At 43.0% G+C, this 19476-nt stretch overlaps 1 protein-coding gene across 4 annotated transcripts in view; it reads left to right on the top strand.

Annotated features, from left to right (window-relative positions):
• Positions 1–19476, top strand: part of Nckap5 (NCK associated protein 5) — an 843848-nt gene that overhangs the window by 466069 nt on the left and 358303 nt on the right. For all 4 annotated transcript variants that reach the window (XM_057769610.1, XM_057769613.1, XM_057769611.1 and 1 more), the window contains one exon: positions 14097–14184. In XM_057769610.1, the coding sequence (XP_057625593.1) occupies positions 14097–14184 (88 nt within the window). The remainder of the gene's footprint in view (positions 1–14096; positions 14185–19476) is intronic.

Below are 19476 nucleotides of genomic sequence, written 5' to 3' on the forward strand. Positions count from 1 at the left end.
GTAGCTCCTTGTTGGGGAGTTTGTTGCAGCAACAAGAAAAGTAAATCTATTGTATATTAACATAAAGTGTCAATTTGTTAAGCAACTGCTCCCAAGAAGTCTGTTTCCTGCCCTCCTTACCTAATACTAAAGCATTCTCAATTCAGAATGTATTAGACTTCAAAATCGTTATGTCTAAAGATGTAACAAATCTAGAATCAACTTCCACACATTTTACATTTTTTCCTGTGGTCCACCCTAGTGCCTCTCTAAGGTAAGTAGGACTAGCTTTGAATTAGTTACTCTTTTTGTTTCTGTGGCAAAATACCGAACAAAAGCAACTTAAGGAGTCAATGATTTGTTTTGGCTCACAGCATAACAGTATAGTCCATCATGGTGGGTTAGGCATGTCTGCGGGAGTGTGAGACTGAGGGTCACAGTCACATTGGATGAGCGGTTAGGATACCAAGGGAGCAGGAAGACGGGTGCTCAGCTTGTTTTATACTTTTCAATTGCTTTGGGATTCCCACCTGTGGAATGGCGCCTCCATTAAGGGGGTTTTTCTTAACTCGATTTACTGGAAACTGTTATTCTGAAAACTAACAGACATGCTCAGAGATTACTGTCCTGGATGATTCTGGGTCCTGTTAAGCTAGTGAAAGACCCTCAGAGAGTGTCTTCCCGCTGAGGAGACCCTTCCCCAAGGAACAGCGAGACCACCAGTGTGGATGCAATCAGCAAGAGGTTTATTCAGATACACGGGTACCCGGGGCGACAAAGTCTCTCGGAAGACTTGCGCGCCACCTGGTTGGGGCAGGGGGTTTTTATAGGGTTGGGGAGCAAAAAGCGCGGCTACAGAAGCGAGATGCCTGGTTACGGGGTTCTGATTGGGTCATTCAAATGTGGCAAGGCTTAGGCTGAGTTTGAGCTGAGGACAAGTTCCCCATTCCATGGAAATCAGATAAGTCGCTGAGTTGGCACAGCCTAGGGACCCGGGGTGCTTTTTGTTCCTCCTGGGACCAGATGTTCGACCACAGATATCCTGTTTTGGCGGGCTTGCCTGCTTTAGAATTGACCTTTTTCAGCCCTTCTGCTACTATGAGGTACTGGCCTTGCAAGTGGCGTTACAAATGCTAGCAGTTTGGGTGATATACCCGGGGTGAGGGTCTTTCACTAGTCATTCCTATTCCCCAACAGAAGGTGTTGTACCAAGAGTACATAAAAAGGTGTTGTAATAGGAGCGGCGGCGGGCTGCGTCCCGCCACCCGGCTAGCTTTATACCTGAAATAATTACACGGAAACTGTATTCTTTTAAACACTGCCTGGCCCATTAGTTCCAGCCTCTTATTGGCTAATTCTCACATCTTGCTTTAACCCATATTTAATAATCTGTGTAGCACCACGAGGTGGCTTACCAGGGAAGATCTTAACCTGCGTCTTTGTCGGGTGGGAGAATCATGGTGACTGCCTGATTCGGCTTCTTTCTCCCAGCATTCTGTTCTGTCTACTCCACCTACCTAATTTTCTGTCCTATTAAAGGGCCAAGGCAGTTTCTTTATTTAACCAGTGAAATCAACACAAAACAGAAGACTCCCTCCATCAAAAAGGAAGAGATGTAGCCGAGTTACAGAGTTGGAAAGAGACACCCGAAGTCCTGTCTTCAGAGGTCAGGCTCTGGATCATTGTTACTGCACTATGGGTGTAGTTATTGAAGCTGAAGAGACAGTGGAAACACAGTGTGCTGGTGTGTGTGGTTTACAGTCTCTGCTCCCTTAGCAGAAGCTACTCTGAGGCACTGTGGGTAAGTGTAGATTATAGGAAGCGTAAGAGATAGCAGTAGATCCCATGAAGAATCGTGCTGGCATCCATGTGGTCGCACAGACCAGACCTTTGAATTCTTAAAGCACCTTCCACTCTAGTTACACCTTCATTCCAACAAATTTAATACTATAATTTCATCCCCAATATGACCAGCTGCTGCCCCTCTCTTGCATTCTACCAGAACTTAACAGCCGATAACAGTAGCTACTGAATGTGTAGTGTGGACGTCCTTCAGATTCATAGTGTCTCCTGACTATTTGTATCTAAACCTCTATTCTTCAATAGGAAAAATGGGAATAGAGAAAGAAACCAAGGGATTTGTGTGCGCATGCATGCAGCTTTTGTGCGGGTGTGTGCATGTGTGTGAGTGTGTGTGTGTGTGTGTGTGTGTGTGCCAGCCAGAGGATGATGAGCTTGGGTGTCATTCTTGGGGACTTTTATTAAACTGAGACATGATCTCTTAGTAGCCTGGAACTCCCCAAATCATCTAGACTGGCTGGCCAGGGAGCACCAAGGTCTACTTTTCTCCACCTTTCTAATACTGCCATTACAAGGGAACACCACAACACTAGGCTTTTATTTACTTACGTTCTGGGAATCAATTTCAGGCCCTCATGCTCACTAGAGAAACACCTTATAGACTGAGCTCTTAGCTCCCGGGGCCCCAGATGGATCTTGAAGTATAACATAACAGAGGGTCTTCTAGAAGATGGTGCGGGTTGTCACCATACAGTGAGGAGTGAGGGACAGCAGTAAACACAGATACTTCCCCTGGGGCAGCAAGTGGAACGGATTTCACACATCTGAATTCTATCTTTGACTTCAGATACACACACTGACCAAAGAAATCTTATCTAATCTACATCTGCTTTTTTATTTTGTTCTATGAGATGAATAAAAATTTAAAACTCTCATTTTAAGAAAAGGGAAAAACAAGGTTCTGAATTGGTACATTCCTTTCCTTGAACTCCCATGCAGCCCGATGACAAATTAAAAATAGCTTTTCCTATTGGCAATGGCCAATAAACATAAATATGGAGAGTTCTGTTCTGTCTGGTGTCTTCAAAGTTGCTCCAACTTCTGAGAAGAGCACTCTAAAGATTTATCCCCAAATAATACATTTTTGGTAAAAATAGTAAATTTTGACATTCCATGTTCTTTTATAGAAACTTGTACTGCAAACATTTGACTTCAGATACTCTAGAAAATAAAATATGCAAAACTCATGCTGGGTTTACTTGTGGCATTGTTATTTTTTAAAGGAGTCTATGAAATACTTTAGAGATGAGTTTAGAAATTGTATATGTATGAGTTCATCAGACTGGATATGAGAACTGATGTCGTTAATTATTTTTTATCTTAGTGTATGATGTGTGTGTTCAATGTATGTATGTATGTATTTGTCTGTGTGTGTTCATATGCATGCCATGGCATATGGGTGGAAGTGAGAGGACCTAGGGTGTCGGTCCTTGCTTTTCTCCTTGTTTGAGACAAAGTCTCTTTGTTGTTCACTGTTATATATGCTAAATTAGATGCTCCCTGAGCATTCAGGGATCTCCTTGCCTTGCTTCCCATTTCACCACAGAAGCGTTGAGGTCATACCCATGTGCAGCCAAGCCTGGCTTGGTGACCTCAATGCTTCAAGTGGCTTAAGGTCTTCAAACTTAGCTCCTCAGGATTGCAGGGCAAGCGTTTTATCCACCAGCTTATTTCCCCAGCCACCATTAACAATTCTGCATTTATAAAATTGTGTTAATAATTTGTGCGTTCATTTACAAGCTAGTTCTGTACAGGAAATAATGACATCTTTTGGGTTCCTGGGCTGTAGCCGCTAACCCTGCCTTCATATTATCTTAGCAAGAGAGTACAACTCATGGTTGTATTTCTTCATGACTTCCATTTGTCCACATGGCATTTTATGTCATTCCTCCTACCTCTGCCTTTCTGGATGAGAGCAATTCTACAAACATACACAGCCATAAATGTAGGTTCGCATTCTGCTGCTGCTGGGGAGCAGGAACACTTGGGATTTGCGTGTTAGCATTCAGGAGAGTCTCTTTCCCTCCATGTGGAAAATAGGTTTCAACCCTGAATGAATAGCTGTCTTTTTACCCAACCAGAGCCTCTTCATACAGCAAGTTTCCTGATGTAGAATTTGCACAAGTCTGCCTAGGGAGAAATTTATGTGGCTTTCTGCTCACATACAGATGGTCCTTGAGTGAGTAAGATACAGGGATTGCAATTGGGCTGGCACCTTTCGATCTGTTTGGGGATGTTGCTGCATCCCTGGGAGGGAAGTACACCACAGTTTCCAGGCAGCAGTGAGTGTTATTCTTGCACAATTTGTGCTGAATTAAAAATATATATCGTCTAGGGAAGGGGAAAAAAACCAAAACAAAACCTCCAGCTCTCCAAATTTTATGGAGAGTTTCTAGTTCCATGTGGTCTTCAGTTCTCCATGATGTTGTGGAATATCATTTTAAGATGTGTTACAGTTTGTTTATGCTGTGGAATATTTGTTTAATCATTCAAAAATGTGTTGCATTCTTTTATGTTGCATTGGTTTAACTCTGTGAAGCTGTGTTACTTTGCCTGTCTAAAACACCTGATTAATCTGATAAAGAGCTGGACAGCCAATAGCAAGGCAAGATAAAGGATAGGTGGGGTTGGCAGGCAGAGAGAAGGAAGAGAGGTTTGGGAGCAACAAGAAAAGGGGAAGGAGAGGAGGACATCCAGGGCCAGCCACCCAGCTACATCCAGCCACACAGCAAGCCACAGAGTAAGAAGTAAAGAAAGGTGTATAGAATACAGAAAGATAAAAGCCCAGAGGCGAAAGGTAGATGGAATAAATGAAGAGCAGGTGGCTAAGATCATGATGGGGAAACCCACAGAAACAGCTGATCTGAGCAAGTGGGAGCTCACTGACTCTGGACTGACAGCTGGGGAACCCAAATAAGCCCAATCTAGGCCCTCTTAAGGGCGGTGACAGTTGTGTGGCTTGGGCAGTTTGTGGGGTTACTAGTAGTAGAGCCAGTATGTACCCCTAGTGTGTGAACTGTCTCTTTGGAACCCATTCTTTATGGAAGGATACCTTACTTAGCCTAGTTGTGGGGAGGGGGGACCTTAGTTCTGCCTCAAGTGATGTGACAGACGTTGGTGACTCCCCACGGGAGGCCTCACTCCTCATGCTCTAGACCTACTGCTGCTGACGATTGTGGTGGCAGTGGGCTGAGATCTGGACAGAACATCCCAGTGCCAGCCAGCCTGCGGGCCACTCCTGCTCTGTGGTAGATGCATTCTCTTCCAAGGAGGACATGTGGTTTGTCTAAGGAGACAACTTGGTGCGCAGTTGAGCTCAGTTCAGATCCAGGGTAGTTTCCTTCTCAATGGTTTCTTCTTGCAATGAAAATCCCATCAGCTTTTCTCTATGCTTTCTCAAGGAAAGCTGCATGGTGCAGTTAGGATAGGAGGCAGGGTGGGTCACTGAGGGAAGTCACGGGAGCAGAATGGGGAATGGCACTTCATGGAGAATAAGAGGCCAGGCCAAATATGCCAGTGCTGAAGGCCTCTGTCCATGTCTCTCCCCAGTGTATCAACAAAATGGACTGTTTGGGCAGCAATGTCTCCGCCAGAGTTGACATGAAAAGACTGCCCTGGCTAAAGGCTAGACCAAGAGCCCTGTCCACTGTAACGTAGTCCTAGCAACGAAAGCTAATAAACTGGGCTGAAAAACATGGGATGTCAGTGTGATTGAAAGGAATAAGGCCGTATATTGGATTTGTTTTTAACCGAGGAACAGTGGCTCTAGCAGCTCAGCCCCAAGTGTCTCAGCTAAAGACCCTGCCCTGTCAGGCTTAGCTGGAACATCTCTCTGATGAGTGACATCTGTATGCAGTCTAGTACTACGAGAAGTGAAATTGCACGCGACTGGAGAACTAGTGAGACGGGAAAAATACAGCCTGAGTTTCATCACACCTGAAAGTACTCACTGATCACCTACCGAGAAATAACGGCTCCGTGAGGCAGCTAAGGAGAAAAACAAAATTACTTCTTAAATGACACAGCACCTCTGACTTTAAGAAGCTCGGAGACTCTCTCTCTCTCTCTGTGTGTGTGTGTGCGCACACTTGAGTGTTCATCAATATATAATATTCAGAGACCAGAGGGAAACTTTGGGCATTGTTCATCAGGCACAATCCACCTTGTTTGTTGAAACAGTTTTCTACTGGCCTGTAGCCCACTAAGGAAGCTGGACTGGCCAGGGAGCCCCAGGGATGCATATGTCAACCTCCCCAGTACTGGGGTGATTGGCAGTAGCTACCACTCCCAATTAAAAAGCACAAAGAAACAAACAAAAATACATGTGTTTTGGAGGTTGAGCTCAGGTCCAAGGAAAGCACTTTAGGAACTGAGTTATCTCCTTAGCCCTTCGATATCGTTCATAAGATACTATTATGCTAAGACAGAGTCCGGTCATTTGGAAAACTCAAAGGGAAGTTGTCTTCAGGCAGAGAAGAGACTCAAGGTGCAGTTGTATGTTGATGGAGAATTTGACGGGGAATGAGAATGCCCTTTGGGAGGAAAAAAGTATATTACCCTGGATAGTTGGTTTTAAAAACTTCAATAGGTATTTATTTGGACTTCAGGTTATAATAAAAGTTTTTTTTTTTTTTTTTTTTTTTTTTTTTAAATACCGCGGTGGAACCTATCATTGCAGAAACCCGAATCTGGAAGAATTTTAACTGGAAGTGAGAATGCGTGGCTAGTGAGTGTGAAGTCCCACGTTCAATACCCTGTGCTGGGAAAGAAGACTTGAGTCTCTACAGTACTGTCTGGAGATACGTTTTCTAACGTGACTGTTCACTGAGCGGAGGTGCACAGGCTCAAGTCACACTCCACTTGTAAATAAAGCCGTGAAGACTTTGGACTCAGGACCCTGAGCTGTTTCCTTGGGTTAGGGAACCTTGAAAACCTGATTTCCATTCCCGAGACCCACATGGTGCAAGGAGATAATCCACTCCCTTACTTTGTCCTCTGCCTTCTACAAGTGTACAGTGGAGCGTATGTTCATACGTACTAAATAATTGCAGTATAATAGAATCATCAGACTCAGAAAATATGTGTGAAAACTAATTACATCTCAGTAAAAAGACTTTTTTTCCCCACAGGTTTTTGTTTGTAGTAGCTGCCTGACCAATGTTCAGGAAAAGAAGTGATTTAATATCAGAGAGAATGAGAAATGTTTGCATGAGGGTTAGTGGTTAAAGATAAATCTTACCTACAACTACTTAGAAGCAAACTCAGAACTCTGTCTAAGCCTGGCCAGCGACTTTTTTTTTTTTTTTTGGTTTTTCGAGACAGGGTTTCTCTGTAGTTTTGGAGCCTGTCCTGGAACTAGCTCTTGTAGACCAGGCTGGTCTCGAACTCATAGAGATCCGCCTGCCTCTGCCTCCCGAGTGCTGGGATTAAAGGTGTGCACCACCACCGCCCGGCGAGTAGCTTATTTTCATCACATTTGGGAAGTAGATGGTGCAACTGGGAATCTGAACCCTCCTCTTCGAAATACTACAGCAAAGCAGACTGTCGTGGATGTCAGGAAGCAACGGGTCACTTCAGGGTCTGTGGTTTGTTGTTGTTGTTTTGTTTTGTTTTCCAGGCAGATAGAGGTTTGGGAAATGAGAATATTAAAAAGGTGCAGCTGGGGATCGGATGACAGCCTGCTCTCATACATACAAAATGCTTTTCTCTCTGTGACCAGATTCATAAGTTATTTTAAAAATATAGCAACTGGATTTCCTTAGTGAGGGCTGAAGGGGATCCCCATCACCTCTATTTCAAGCTGCAGCTTTGAAATATCACCAATTTTAAATCACCCTAGAGTTGTGCCAAGTAACCGTTCACAACATTACTGAGGGTTCTGGGTTGCTTGAGTTTATCTTAACAATTTCTTATATGTCCCTACTTTTTCTTTACCTTTATTTTTTTTAAGTGTAAAACCAAAAATTAATGGGGGAAAGGTGAATAGGTATTTTTCTTCTTGATCTAGAGACTTCTGCAAAGAACTTCTAATTACACAGGAGTAGTAACTCAGCAGGTATGCTGAGACAGTTACATTTTAGCTTAGCAGAATAAAACAAACATGCTTTTATTTACATTGTGTATGTGGTATGTGTGTTTCCTGTGTGTATTCAAGTACACATGTAAGAGACCAGCCTCAGTTTGTCTTCCTTTTTCAATGATTTTTAAGACAAGGACACAGAGTACACGATTCAGCTAGGTTGGCTGGCCCGAGGACCCCAGGGATCCTCCAGTGTCTCTCCCTGAATATGGAATCACAAGCATGAACCATCATACCCGGAATGTTGTATGTGATTTCTAGGAAACAAACTCTGGTGCCCATGTTTGTATAATAATCTCTCTCACAACTCAACCACCCCCCCCAGCCTCTTTGCCAGGCTCAGGCTAGTGGGACACACTTAGATCTTGATGGTGTAAATGAATGAACTAAGGAGTGACATGCAGCCCTGACCTTCTATGCTGGCGGTGAAGTGTGTCCTAAGAAATGTGTTCTAAGGTATGTCCATCACCCTGTGCAAACCAGGAAGAATGCCATCCCAAACTCCCAGCTCCAGTGTCACCAAGAAAGAAATCTTAGGAGACCATTGTCACATAGACTACTATTCACTGAAATGATTCTATGTAGGACATATTTAAAATCTCACCCTGAGCCATGGGCCAGGCAGGTCTGAGAATCATATCAAAACTTGGTGTTAAATTTGTGTTAGATTTAAAGAACAGCGTGGAAAATTCTCTTCTTCATTGTACAAACAAATTAAAATGTTAACAGGTGGTGCTGATCATTTGAGATTTGTGACATCAGTTCTGCCCACACTCCTATAAACCTAGTGGTCCCTTTTCCTCCTTACACTCTTACCCCCCTTCCTACTGTCCTTCCTTTCTTTCTCTTTTTCCTTTCTTTCATTATTCCTTCCTCTCCTCTCTATTTTCCTTCTGTCTCCCCTCCCCCTTGCTTGTTCTTTCTGTCGACCTTAAGTCCTTCATTGGTCACATACAACATAGTTGCTCATGGGCTCAGTGTGGCAAAGACATTATCCAAGATAAGTTCTTAGTAGAAGTCTGCATTCTCTACTTGGAATATTTTCTCTAAATGTCAGTAATGTCAAGTAGAAAGGGCTGCATATTTAGGTAAGTAAACCTTGTTTAATTCCCTCACTCTCTCCACCTAACCACAGCCCCTTAAGTGAGTCATCTAACCTTTCACTAACTCAGCTTTCTCATCTTCCAAGTAGATATAATTATATTTCTAAAGTACATTAAAATGATTAATAGATGAGAAAGTTCTTCAATGAGCTCTGTTCAATTCTGAGCTATTAATAATTTAAGATTTGAAATTATGGGGGAAGGCAACCTTCACTTTCCCAGATGCCAGTAGGGACCAGTGTTTTGTGTCTTTTTCAGAAGCTCAAATGGGTTCTGGTGAAATCTCTAGGCTCCCCAGAAACCATGCAGAAAACAACAACAACCAAAACAAAAACCAAACAAAAAAACTAAAAATAAAAAATGAGGATTGGTGGTGAATGCTTGTAATCTCAAAGCTGGGGAGGGAGAGACAAGCACTTGGCAAACTCTGGACCAATGAGAATGCCTATCCCAAACAAGGTAGAAAGCATGAAGGATGACACTCAAGGTTGTCTGATGACTTCCACGTGAATGCAAACACACACATGCATACAGAGACACACACATACATATACATACATGTACACTTGCATATTTACACATACCACATGAACACATACACAAAAATCCATGTTTGGATGTCTTCATGGCCTTCACTCTGCTTCTAAGTAGTTATGTGCCATGGTACAATGGTTGACTTTTTTTTTTTTAAATAATGCTATGGTACCCTGTTGACTATAATGGCCTAGCTCAGATAGATCCTTTGAGAGCTTTTGGTTGTGTTGTGGCCTGAGTGACAATGACTTCCATAGGCTCATGTAGTTGAATGTTTGGTTCTCTCTTGGTGGAACAGTTTGGGAAAGATTGGGAGGTGTGGCTTGTTGGAGGAGGTGTGTCACTGGGGGGCAGGCTTTGAATTTGCAAAAGTCCATACCATTCTTAGTTAGCTCTCTTTCTCCTGCTTGTGGATCAGATGTGAGCTCTCAACTGCTGCTCTAGTGCAATGTCTGCCTTCCTGTCTGCTGCCATGCTTCCTGCCATAATGGTCATGGACTCACCCTCTGAAACTGTAAAACCCAAGCAAACTCTTCTCCTGTAAATTACTGTAGTCATGGTGTTTTGTCAAGGCAACGCAACAGTAACTTAAGACGACTTGTCATTCTCGAAGTCCTTGGTAATGCAAGCTGCACCAATTCCTTTTTACTCTTAAACTAGTTTCATTCCGAGTCCTTGAAAATGCGCATTTCAGAAGATGACTGCGAAAGACAATCTGAGCAGTGAGCAAGAGAGCATTGTTGGCTGGAGAGGTCATTCAGAGGCAACAGCACTGAGGAAGGGCTGGAGTTTGGTTCTAAGCACCCATATTGGGAGACTCAGAAACACTAGCTCCAAGGAGTCTTCTGCTCATTTCTGGCCTCTAAAGGGATTATATTCACATATACACATACACGAATATGCATGCATGTTGTAATAGGAGCGGCGGGGCTGCGTCCCAGGCACCCGGCCACCAGCATGGCTTATGCCCCAAAATAATTACACGGAAACTGTATTCTTTTGATCGTTGCCTGGCCCATTAGTTCCAGCCTCTTATTGGCTAGCTCTTACATATTGATCTAACCCATTTCTAATATTCTGTGTAGTACCACGAGCTGGCTTACCAGGGAAGATCTTAACCTGCGTCTGTCTGGAGTGGGAGAATCATGGCGACTCCTGACTCGGCTTCTTTCTCCCAGCATTCTGTCTGTTTACTCCACCCACCTAAGGGCTGGCCTATAAATGGGCCAAGGCAGTTTCTTTATTAAATGAAAGTAACTCCTCCATCACATGCATACACATAATTAAATTTTTAGTAAACATGTTTTCTGTATGAAATTTGGGCGTTCTGCTCTTCCCGTCTTTCCTGTGAAACTATATGTTTAATTAATTAATTTATTTATTATGTTAAATCTATATATGTGTGTATGTTTTAAGTTTAGCATATTCCCTATCTCCCCTTCCTCACCTTTACCTCAACCTTCCCTAATTCTTTTTAATTTCCTTTGTTTCTTTTGTCATTTCTATTTTTCTTCCATATGTATGTGTGTTTGCATTACATGCACATTGTTTTATATATCTGTATTAACTCTAAGAACTACAAAGGAGAGAAACCCAGAATTATTTATCTTTCTGAGACTCACTAAATTCACTTAATATAATTATCTCCTGTTGTTTCTATTTCCTTGCAAACTACATAACTTTGTTCTTCATAATGACTGAAAGATTTTCATTATATATATGCACCATGCTTTCCTCATCTATTCTGTTGTCATTGGACACTTAAATGAGTCCCATAGCTTAGCTAAGAGATCACCTAGTAAATGTTCTTTAATAAAGGTGCAGGCATTCTCCTCTGTATAGTTCTGACCTTTGAATCCTTAGGGATGGGGCTCAAGGTCAATGTCCTGTATTCAGAGTTAAAATACTTATTGAATACTCTGGAATCCTCCTTTGGACTATGAACTGACAGATATGAACTGTCTACTGAGGACCAGCTTTATCTGAAAATGAATGTGAGCATGAGAAACATGAGACATAGTCTCATAACACAGGTTGTCATTTATTCTAGGAGGCAAGACTTTCATGTGGGAAATATTTGTGCACACAAATGAGTGGGTTTCAGGGGACAAAATGAATGATGTAAAGATCAGTGAGGAAACATCCAGACTAGAAAGTGAGGCAGATCTGGAAAATAGTTCTGGAGACATACAGAGCAGTAAGTAGCATCAAAGTGAGCTAGTGTCCCGAGTGGAAGTGGGTGTCACTTTGGGGACTATGGGGTTGTATTAGTGACCCATCTCTGTACTGAAACAAAATACCAGAGGAAAACAGCGTAAGGAAGGAAGTGTTTATTGTGACTCACAGTTTGAAGATACAAACTTTAACAGTGCAGAAGGTGATGGGTGCCATTCACATTCAGGGTGGATCTCACCCCAGTTAACCTAATCTATAAATTCCCTCTCACATGTGTCCAGAGATTTCTTTCCGTGGTGATCCTAGGTCTCAACAAGTTGACAGTTGGTGTTAATATCACAGAAGTTTTGGAAGTAGGCATTTAAAGTCAAGAAGAAGTACAACAATTAATATGCTACAATATGAGCTATAGGACTACTTATAAATCAGTTTAAATGTGCAAGTAAAGAGGTTAACTGAGTTGACAAAGTTTTGAAGTAATTTAAATTCAGTGAGAGAAGGGTTAAATATCTTCCAGTGTCCTGACACCATGAAGTTCGTCAAAACTGTTGAAAAGAACAAAGTAGATCTTTATGTACTGATGTAGGAAGACAGCCACGGGAGCACGCACACTCTGTCAGTGGAGAGAGCGTATTTGTGAAAGATCTGTTGTTGTGTAACATGTTCTTCCATGATTGAAACGTTCCATCCTTCAGAGAAACTCCTTAAGAAGGAAGTAAAGAACTCGAAATAGTTTCAGGAAGTCCCTAAAATTGACCAGATTCACCAGTCCCTTCCCTGAGGGAATAAGCAATAAAAACTGAGAGTTCCCCTCCAACAAAGCAAAGCCAAACTGCTAAGAAGAGCCAGAAAAGAGCTACAAAGACTCTTGAGACCAGTCCAACTGCCCAGAAGAAGCATAAACCAGCTAAGCTGCTTGGAAGAGGCTTAGACCAACTGAGGGCTGGAAAGAGCACTCTCCAGCCTGTTGAGCTGCCTGTCGACTGTGCAGCGAGCTCCAGGTTCCTGGCTTCATGAGCTGTTATCGTGCAGGGGTGGGCTTTGGTGACACCGTTGTCTTTGAGTCAGTTCTGTTCCTATAAGTAATCCCAATAAAACTCATTGATTTATCGAGTCAGATTTCAGGGGTATCCGTACTTTGGTCTGTTAGAGGTTCCCTATTTGGGGTGAGTAGATAGGTGTCTTGCGTCTCCCCAGAAAATGTTTTGTCCCACAACATCTGTTAATTTGCCAACTGATTTAAAAAAATCAGTGATGCTTGAGGAGGATCGATATGAGATCTTGCATTGAATTAAAAAGGAAAAATTACAAGTGAGGAGAGATGCTAGGAGATTTGTGCATCCGAGTACAGACGTCCAAACCAAGAATAGAATGATTGTAAATGACTTTATAACCTGCCTTCCCACTTTCTAGTTCTTACTCCCTCTCTTCCTCCATTGTTTTTCCTCCTCCTACCTTTATTCCCTCTGTCCTCCACCCTTTCTCTCCTCCCTCCTTTCTTCCAATTAAATTCAAGTTTTGCATATCTTTTTTTTTTGTTACTTCTGTGGTAGTTTATTTTTTTTATTCTTTTTTAATTAAAATTTCCACCTGCTCCCCGTTTCCCATTTCCCTCCCCTCCTCCCAAATATTGCCCAGTCCCCCCACTCCCCTCCCCCTATCCCCACTCCTCTTCTCCTCCCCCCACACCATTCCCCCTCCCTCTCGATACTGAAGAGCAGTCTAATATACATATTAGAGTACTACTCAGCAGTAAAAAACAATGACTTCTCGAATTTTGCTTGCAAATGGATGGAAATAGAAAACACTATCCTGAGTGAGGTATCCCAGACCCAAAAAGAGGAACATGGGATGTACTCACTCATAATCGGTTTCTAGCCATAAATAAAAGACATTAAGCATATAATTTGTGATCCTAGAGAAGTTAAATAAGAAAGTGAACCCAAAGAAAATCATATAGTCATCCGCATGGAGAGGGGAAGTAGACAAGATTGCAGGGCAAAAACTGGGATCTTGCGGGGGAGGTGGCATGGGGCAAATGGGAAATGGGATGAGAAACATGAGAAGGGGAGGATGGGAGGAGCTCGGGGGATTGGGATGGTTGGGATATAGGAAGGGAGGATACGGGAGCAGCGAAGTATATATCCTATCTAAGGGAGCCATCTTAGGGTTGGCAAGTTTTGCATATCTTAAGTGACCCCTGAGCTTTATTCCACAGCCCTCAGATTTTTAATTTAGGAAATAAAGGAGAGGGGGAAGTTGTTCCCTGTCTAAACTTGGGAAGTATACCCTGAAAGAAAAGACTATGGCAGCTCTGTATTAGTGAAAACCGGCTTGAAGGATGTGTTCTTGCTTCTGTTTCTTAGGATGGAGGAAACTGTCCGAAGTCTGTTGCAGAGCCAAGGGTCTCCAGAGCAGAAAAGGGAAGAACCTGCAAAGATCACGGCCTTCCAGGTACACCATGTTTCTGGGCACCAGTGTGTTTGGTTTGGTTGTCTTCCTGGGAGCCATCAAGTCACCTGTATGTTGAGAAATCTTAAGTATGTTTGTTTTACCCAATGATTTCATAATTCCTCCCTGAATGAGGTCTTAAATGTGTGTGCAGGCTTGGAAAGGCATCATGTTGTCCTATTGTAGGGAGGTGTAACATGGGGTACACAAGGGATGGTCTCAGATGCTGACTTAAGGAGCCCTTGACAGAGATGAATGACTGGGGAATGCCCGAAGAGAATGAGGGCTGGGCCACTCCCGTCTGAAGAGAAGCCTAGCTTAGCCACAGGGATGAGAGGTACAGCCTGGGCCTGAGGCGATTAGGCAGCTTCAGTGACTGCCAGGAGGATGTTCATTGGATGGCCAGCCTAGGCTGATCAATGAGTTTCCAAGAAAAACTTAGTCTCTGCCTCAGAAACCAAGATGAGAATAGAGCAATAGAGGGGAACACCCAAGGTTGACCCATGACCTTCACATGCGCACACATGCACATATGTGTACATACACACAAAAACAACGTGTGCATGTGTACTTGTGTGTGTTATGTATGTATGCACCTGTGTATTGGTGTGTGTACCTGTGTATGTACATACCTCTGTGAGTATGTGTATGCACCACGTGTACCTGTGTGTATATATGTATGTACTTGTGTGTGTTTATCTGTATGTATGTGTATCTATGTGTGTTACTGTGTGTACCTGTGTGTATTTGTGTGTGCCTGCATGCATATGTACTAGTGAGTATGTGTTTACCTGTATGTGTATGTATGTATATGCATACATGTATATGCATGCATGTGCACATATGTACATGTGAGTGAGATGTACCTGTGTATATAAGTATACATGTGTATATAAGTGCACATGTGGACAACTTTACCTATTATACTATAGGCTTTTTCCACTTTGTTTATTTGAGACAAGGTCTCTCTCTTGCCTAGAACTTGACAATTCAACTCTGCTGATTGGCCAGGGAGCCCCAGGGATCTGCCTGTCTCTCCTTCCCCAGTGCTAGGATTAAAACACACAGCCCTTCACCAGACTCTTTACAGGGCTTCTAGTAAACCCACATGACCTTGTACGCTCCAACATATAGAGACCCTATCACTGGCGCTTTATTGAGCCATTCTCTATGGAACATCACTTAATATGAGCACAAGAACAGGAGCCCTGTGCCTGCCTTCCTAGTGTCTGAAGACCAGGTCTCACTGCCAGGGTACAAACGGTGGTGCACTAAAGTCTATAAATATTCTTGTTTGTCCAATAGCCTCTAAAGTGGGCATTCTTGCACTTGTAGGTATCTTAAGCTGGTGCCATGGATACCTTTTTGATTCTTGCTAAAATTAGAAGTAAGTCACAGTTATTTCTAGGTTGACTGTATGAAATTAAACTGCACCACATTCTGCAGAATATTATATGTGTGTGTGTGTGTGTGTGTGTATGTATACATAAAAAGTGGGTGGGTACCTTCTAAAAACCCAGGTCAAAAAGTCACTGTTTCAAAATTAGAATAAATAAATCAGGACTGGGGCGATGACTCCATTTGTAAAGTAGTTGCCCAAGTGTGAGGACTTGAGCTCCATCCCTAATACCCAGGTAGAAGCCAGAGTTAGTAGAGCACACACGTGTCATGCCAGCCCTGGGGAGGTAGAGTCAGCAGGATCCCATGCTTCACTGGCAAGTCAGCAGAACAAGATCAGTGACACCAGGCAAAAGAGACCTGACTAAAAACTAAATAAAAAAAATAAACAAAAAGAAAGAAAGGAAAAGAAAAAAGAAAAATCAGTGTAGATGGTTTCTGGGGAACAACAGCCACAATTGATCCCTAACCTCCATATGCAAGTGCACATGAAAGCACACATATGCACCTGCACACACACATACACTAGTCAAACCAACTACTGAGTAATGAACTAGAAAAAAATGAAAGAAAACTCACGAGCTCGTGAAACAGTGTTTGACGCTCATTCTCACTGTGGAAGTGGCAGTTTCTGAGTGATGAAACCGTTGTCCGTATGTGCGGAGGAGGCACTGTGTGCACCAGGGACAGACTCATCTCTTTGGGGAGATATGTGAGACGCGAGAAGCATTCCTTCAGAGGACCCCCGGTGTAAACATCTGCTTTTCTCTCGCTTCGTCTGGCACTGCGGTCCTTGGCTCTGGGTGTCTCGGGCTTTCTGATACGCCACGGTGACTCTTCCTGCCAGTTGGGCCACCTTTCCTGTTGTTAAGTTTGGAAACTTTTCTTTGAAAAAAAAAATCAAAATTGCACATGAGAGAGAGGGTCATTGAGCATCTGTGAAACAGAGCAACTGTTAGAGAGACACATGGTCCCTCTGTCTACGAGGATGCATACCCACCAGCAGCCTCGATGTCATGGGATCTGCACAGACTTGATGGATAGACCATTCAAAGGCCCCCTGTGTCCCCAGCTGCCTGTGTTTCTCCATTGTCGCAACTATACCCCCTCATGTTCCCACTTCTTTAAAAAAAAATAAAGAACATGAATTGAATCACATTAGTTAATTCATTAAAAATGTGACAGCCAAATGGGACGAGGAACAAGACTTTGGACCTCACACATAAAGCCTCTGTGTTCCTTGTTTTTCAGGCTTTAAAAGAGAGCATTTGGAACTAAATGAGGAATTCTAAATATAAATGTTCTCAGCGGGCAGCAATGTTGTTCAAATGACACAAATATAAAATGTCAAATGCCTTCTAGAGAATTCTATTCTGTGTGCACACTTACAAGTCAACACAGGGAGAGAGTTTGTGTTTCTTTGTATTTTGGCTCTGTGTGCAGGTATGTTTATGTGGGGTTATACATGTATGGGTATGTGTGAGCATAAAGAGGTCAGAGGTCAACTTTGGTGTCATCCCTCAGGTGCTGACTACCTGGGATTTGAAGACAGGGTCTTTCTAGGCCTGGAACGTGACAGGTAGGCTGGCTGGCTAGCTGGCACGCTCTGGGGAACCTGCCTTCCCCTCCCCTACACTGGAATTACAAGCATGTGGCGTCTTGTCTAACTTTTCACCTGGGTGCTAGGAATCAAACACGGGTCCTCACGATTACATGGAAAACACAAACTGAGCAATCTTGCCAGGCCCTGGTTGCACCCTTTTAATTGGAATTGAAGGTAACCAAAAAGTCGTCCTCATCATAGAAAATTTAGAGAATTGTACAGTGACCAGAAGTGACCACAGAGTTCAAGTTTATCGGATTTCATTCTTCCGTTTCCCCTCCCTGGACATCCCTGTGCTATCTGAGCCCAGGACCACACTTCCAGAGATGGGCTCCATTCAAACATGGATCCTTCTGTCAAAATCAGAACCAGCTTAAAATTCACATGGATTGTACTGGGGGAACTTTTATTAGTTGATGTTAATTGTACAAACTAACAAACTTCACAGTGACTTTCCTATACACAGGCATTGTGCAGGTGACCATATTCATCCTGTCAGTGTTTTATAGAAAATAAGTTACATTGTATGTCACCTAGTTCAACACCAAAATTACTGTTTTCATCCATAAGTGATTCTTTAGAAGAATTGCCAGGTGTGGTTAAGTATTGAGAAGTGTGTCTTTACTAGTTATCCTAAGAACTGTCCATCCTCAAATATGCACATTGTCATATTAATTTGTTTTTGTGTGTGCATACAGAAGCATACATGTCATGGCACATGCATGGAGATGAAAGGACAACGTGGGGGAGTCAGTTCTCTCCTTCCTATATGTTTTGAGGCAGGATCTCTCCCATTCTGTTGCTGTACTGTGTGTTCCAGGCTATCTAGCCTGTGAGCTTGCTGACAGTTCTCCCAACCCTGCCTTCAGCCTCAACTCGAGTGCATAGGGACTATAAATAAATGTATACGATCACATCCTCCTTTTACATGGGTTCTAGGGATTGAACTTGAGTTGCCAGACTCTCACAGTTGGTGCCTTTACCTGCATGTCAGTATTTTGTGCGGCACAGAAAGTGCCATAGAGCACAACTAAAATGTGATGTCCAAGTTAGAAAGTTCTCCCTTTCCAGTTCTTCACGGCCTTGTCTGAGTCCTGATGTCACACGAGGAACTTGTCATGGAGTGGCCACTCCCTGAATCTGCTGAGTTCAAACTCTGAGCTTGGCAATGTTGATGATTTGATGTTTTCTTTGACAGAGCCATCAAGGGAGTTCTCTGTCCCCTAGGTTTGGCTCATAACCAGGGAGATGCTTCAGCACTGCCCCCACCCCACCCGTTGGCTGGTAACCAGGGAGATGCTTCAGCACTGCCCCCACCCCACCCCTTGGCTGGTAACCAGGGAGATGCTTCAGGACCACCTTCATCCCTCCCCCAATTCCAATCACATCCTTCCCTTCTTCCCTTCCTGTTATGGGAGATAATGAAGCTGAAGTCACACACAGAGAGCTCATGCTACACTCACCAGTACTGAGTCATACAATGTCCTTGTCACCACATACACCCTGGCGGTCACCTAGCTGTAGAACCTAGAAATCATAGCAGCTATTTATGAAGCGTTTCCTTTCCTTTTGTCATTTAGAAATCTTGTTATCTTCTTTTTCACTCGTGCTATTGGGGTTTGGGGTGGGGTCACAAGTCATGACATTTCTGTGGAGGTCAGGGGACATCTGACATGGGCCCCTGTTGTCTCTTTTCACCCTCTGGGTCCTGGGGATCCAGCTCAAATCATCTGGTATTTTTATCCACTAAGCCACTCTGTTGGCTCTGTTTTACCATTTTTATTTTAACCTAAAGAAGACATATAAAACATTGATGAATAGTAAATCCAGTGAGCTTGTACAAGCTAAGAAAAATGGTATTTAAAGTTCTGCTCTTAGTGAAGAGAGTGATGAAGTCGTGGCACAGTTATTTATAAAATTATAAATAATTGGGATATGAAATGTTTTGGTGAGTGCTGTTATTTATGTCTGGGGCCTGTAAACTCATGAAGACTCTTGATGCTGCTTTGAGAGATTTGCCCTTTCCTTCGACTCTCTCTGAACTCTGGATTGCTGCTGGAGTGGGGAAGGAGCTAAGTGGAGTGTTTTTATTGTGCGCTAAGTCTTAAAGGACTGAATGATCCCTTGAGGGAGCAATCTTTTTTAGTTCCTCTCATCCTGGTTCTAAGCAGTGTCCTTTATTCACATAAGGTCAGATGAAAGTATGTGTTTAGATCCAGAGTAGAAAAACATACCGTCCTTTGTAAAGGCTGGACACTCATTTTTCTTTCTGGGAGTATTACACAAGATGAGTT

Source organism: Chionomys nivalis, chromosome 5, assembly GCF_950005125.1.
Source record: "Chionomys nivalis chromosome 5, mChiNiv1.1, whole genome shotgun sequence".
NCBI classification, from domain to species: Eukaryota; Metazoa; Chordata; class Mammalia; order Rodentia; family Cricetidae; genus Chionomys; species Chionomys nivalis.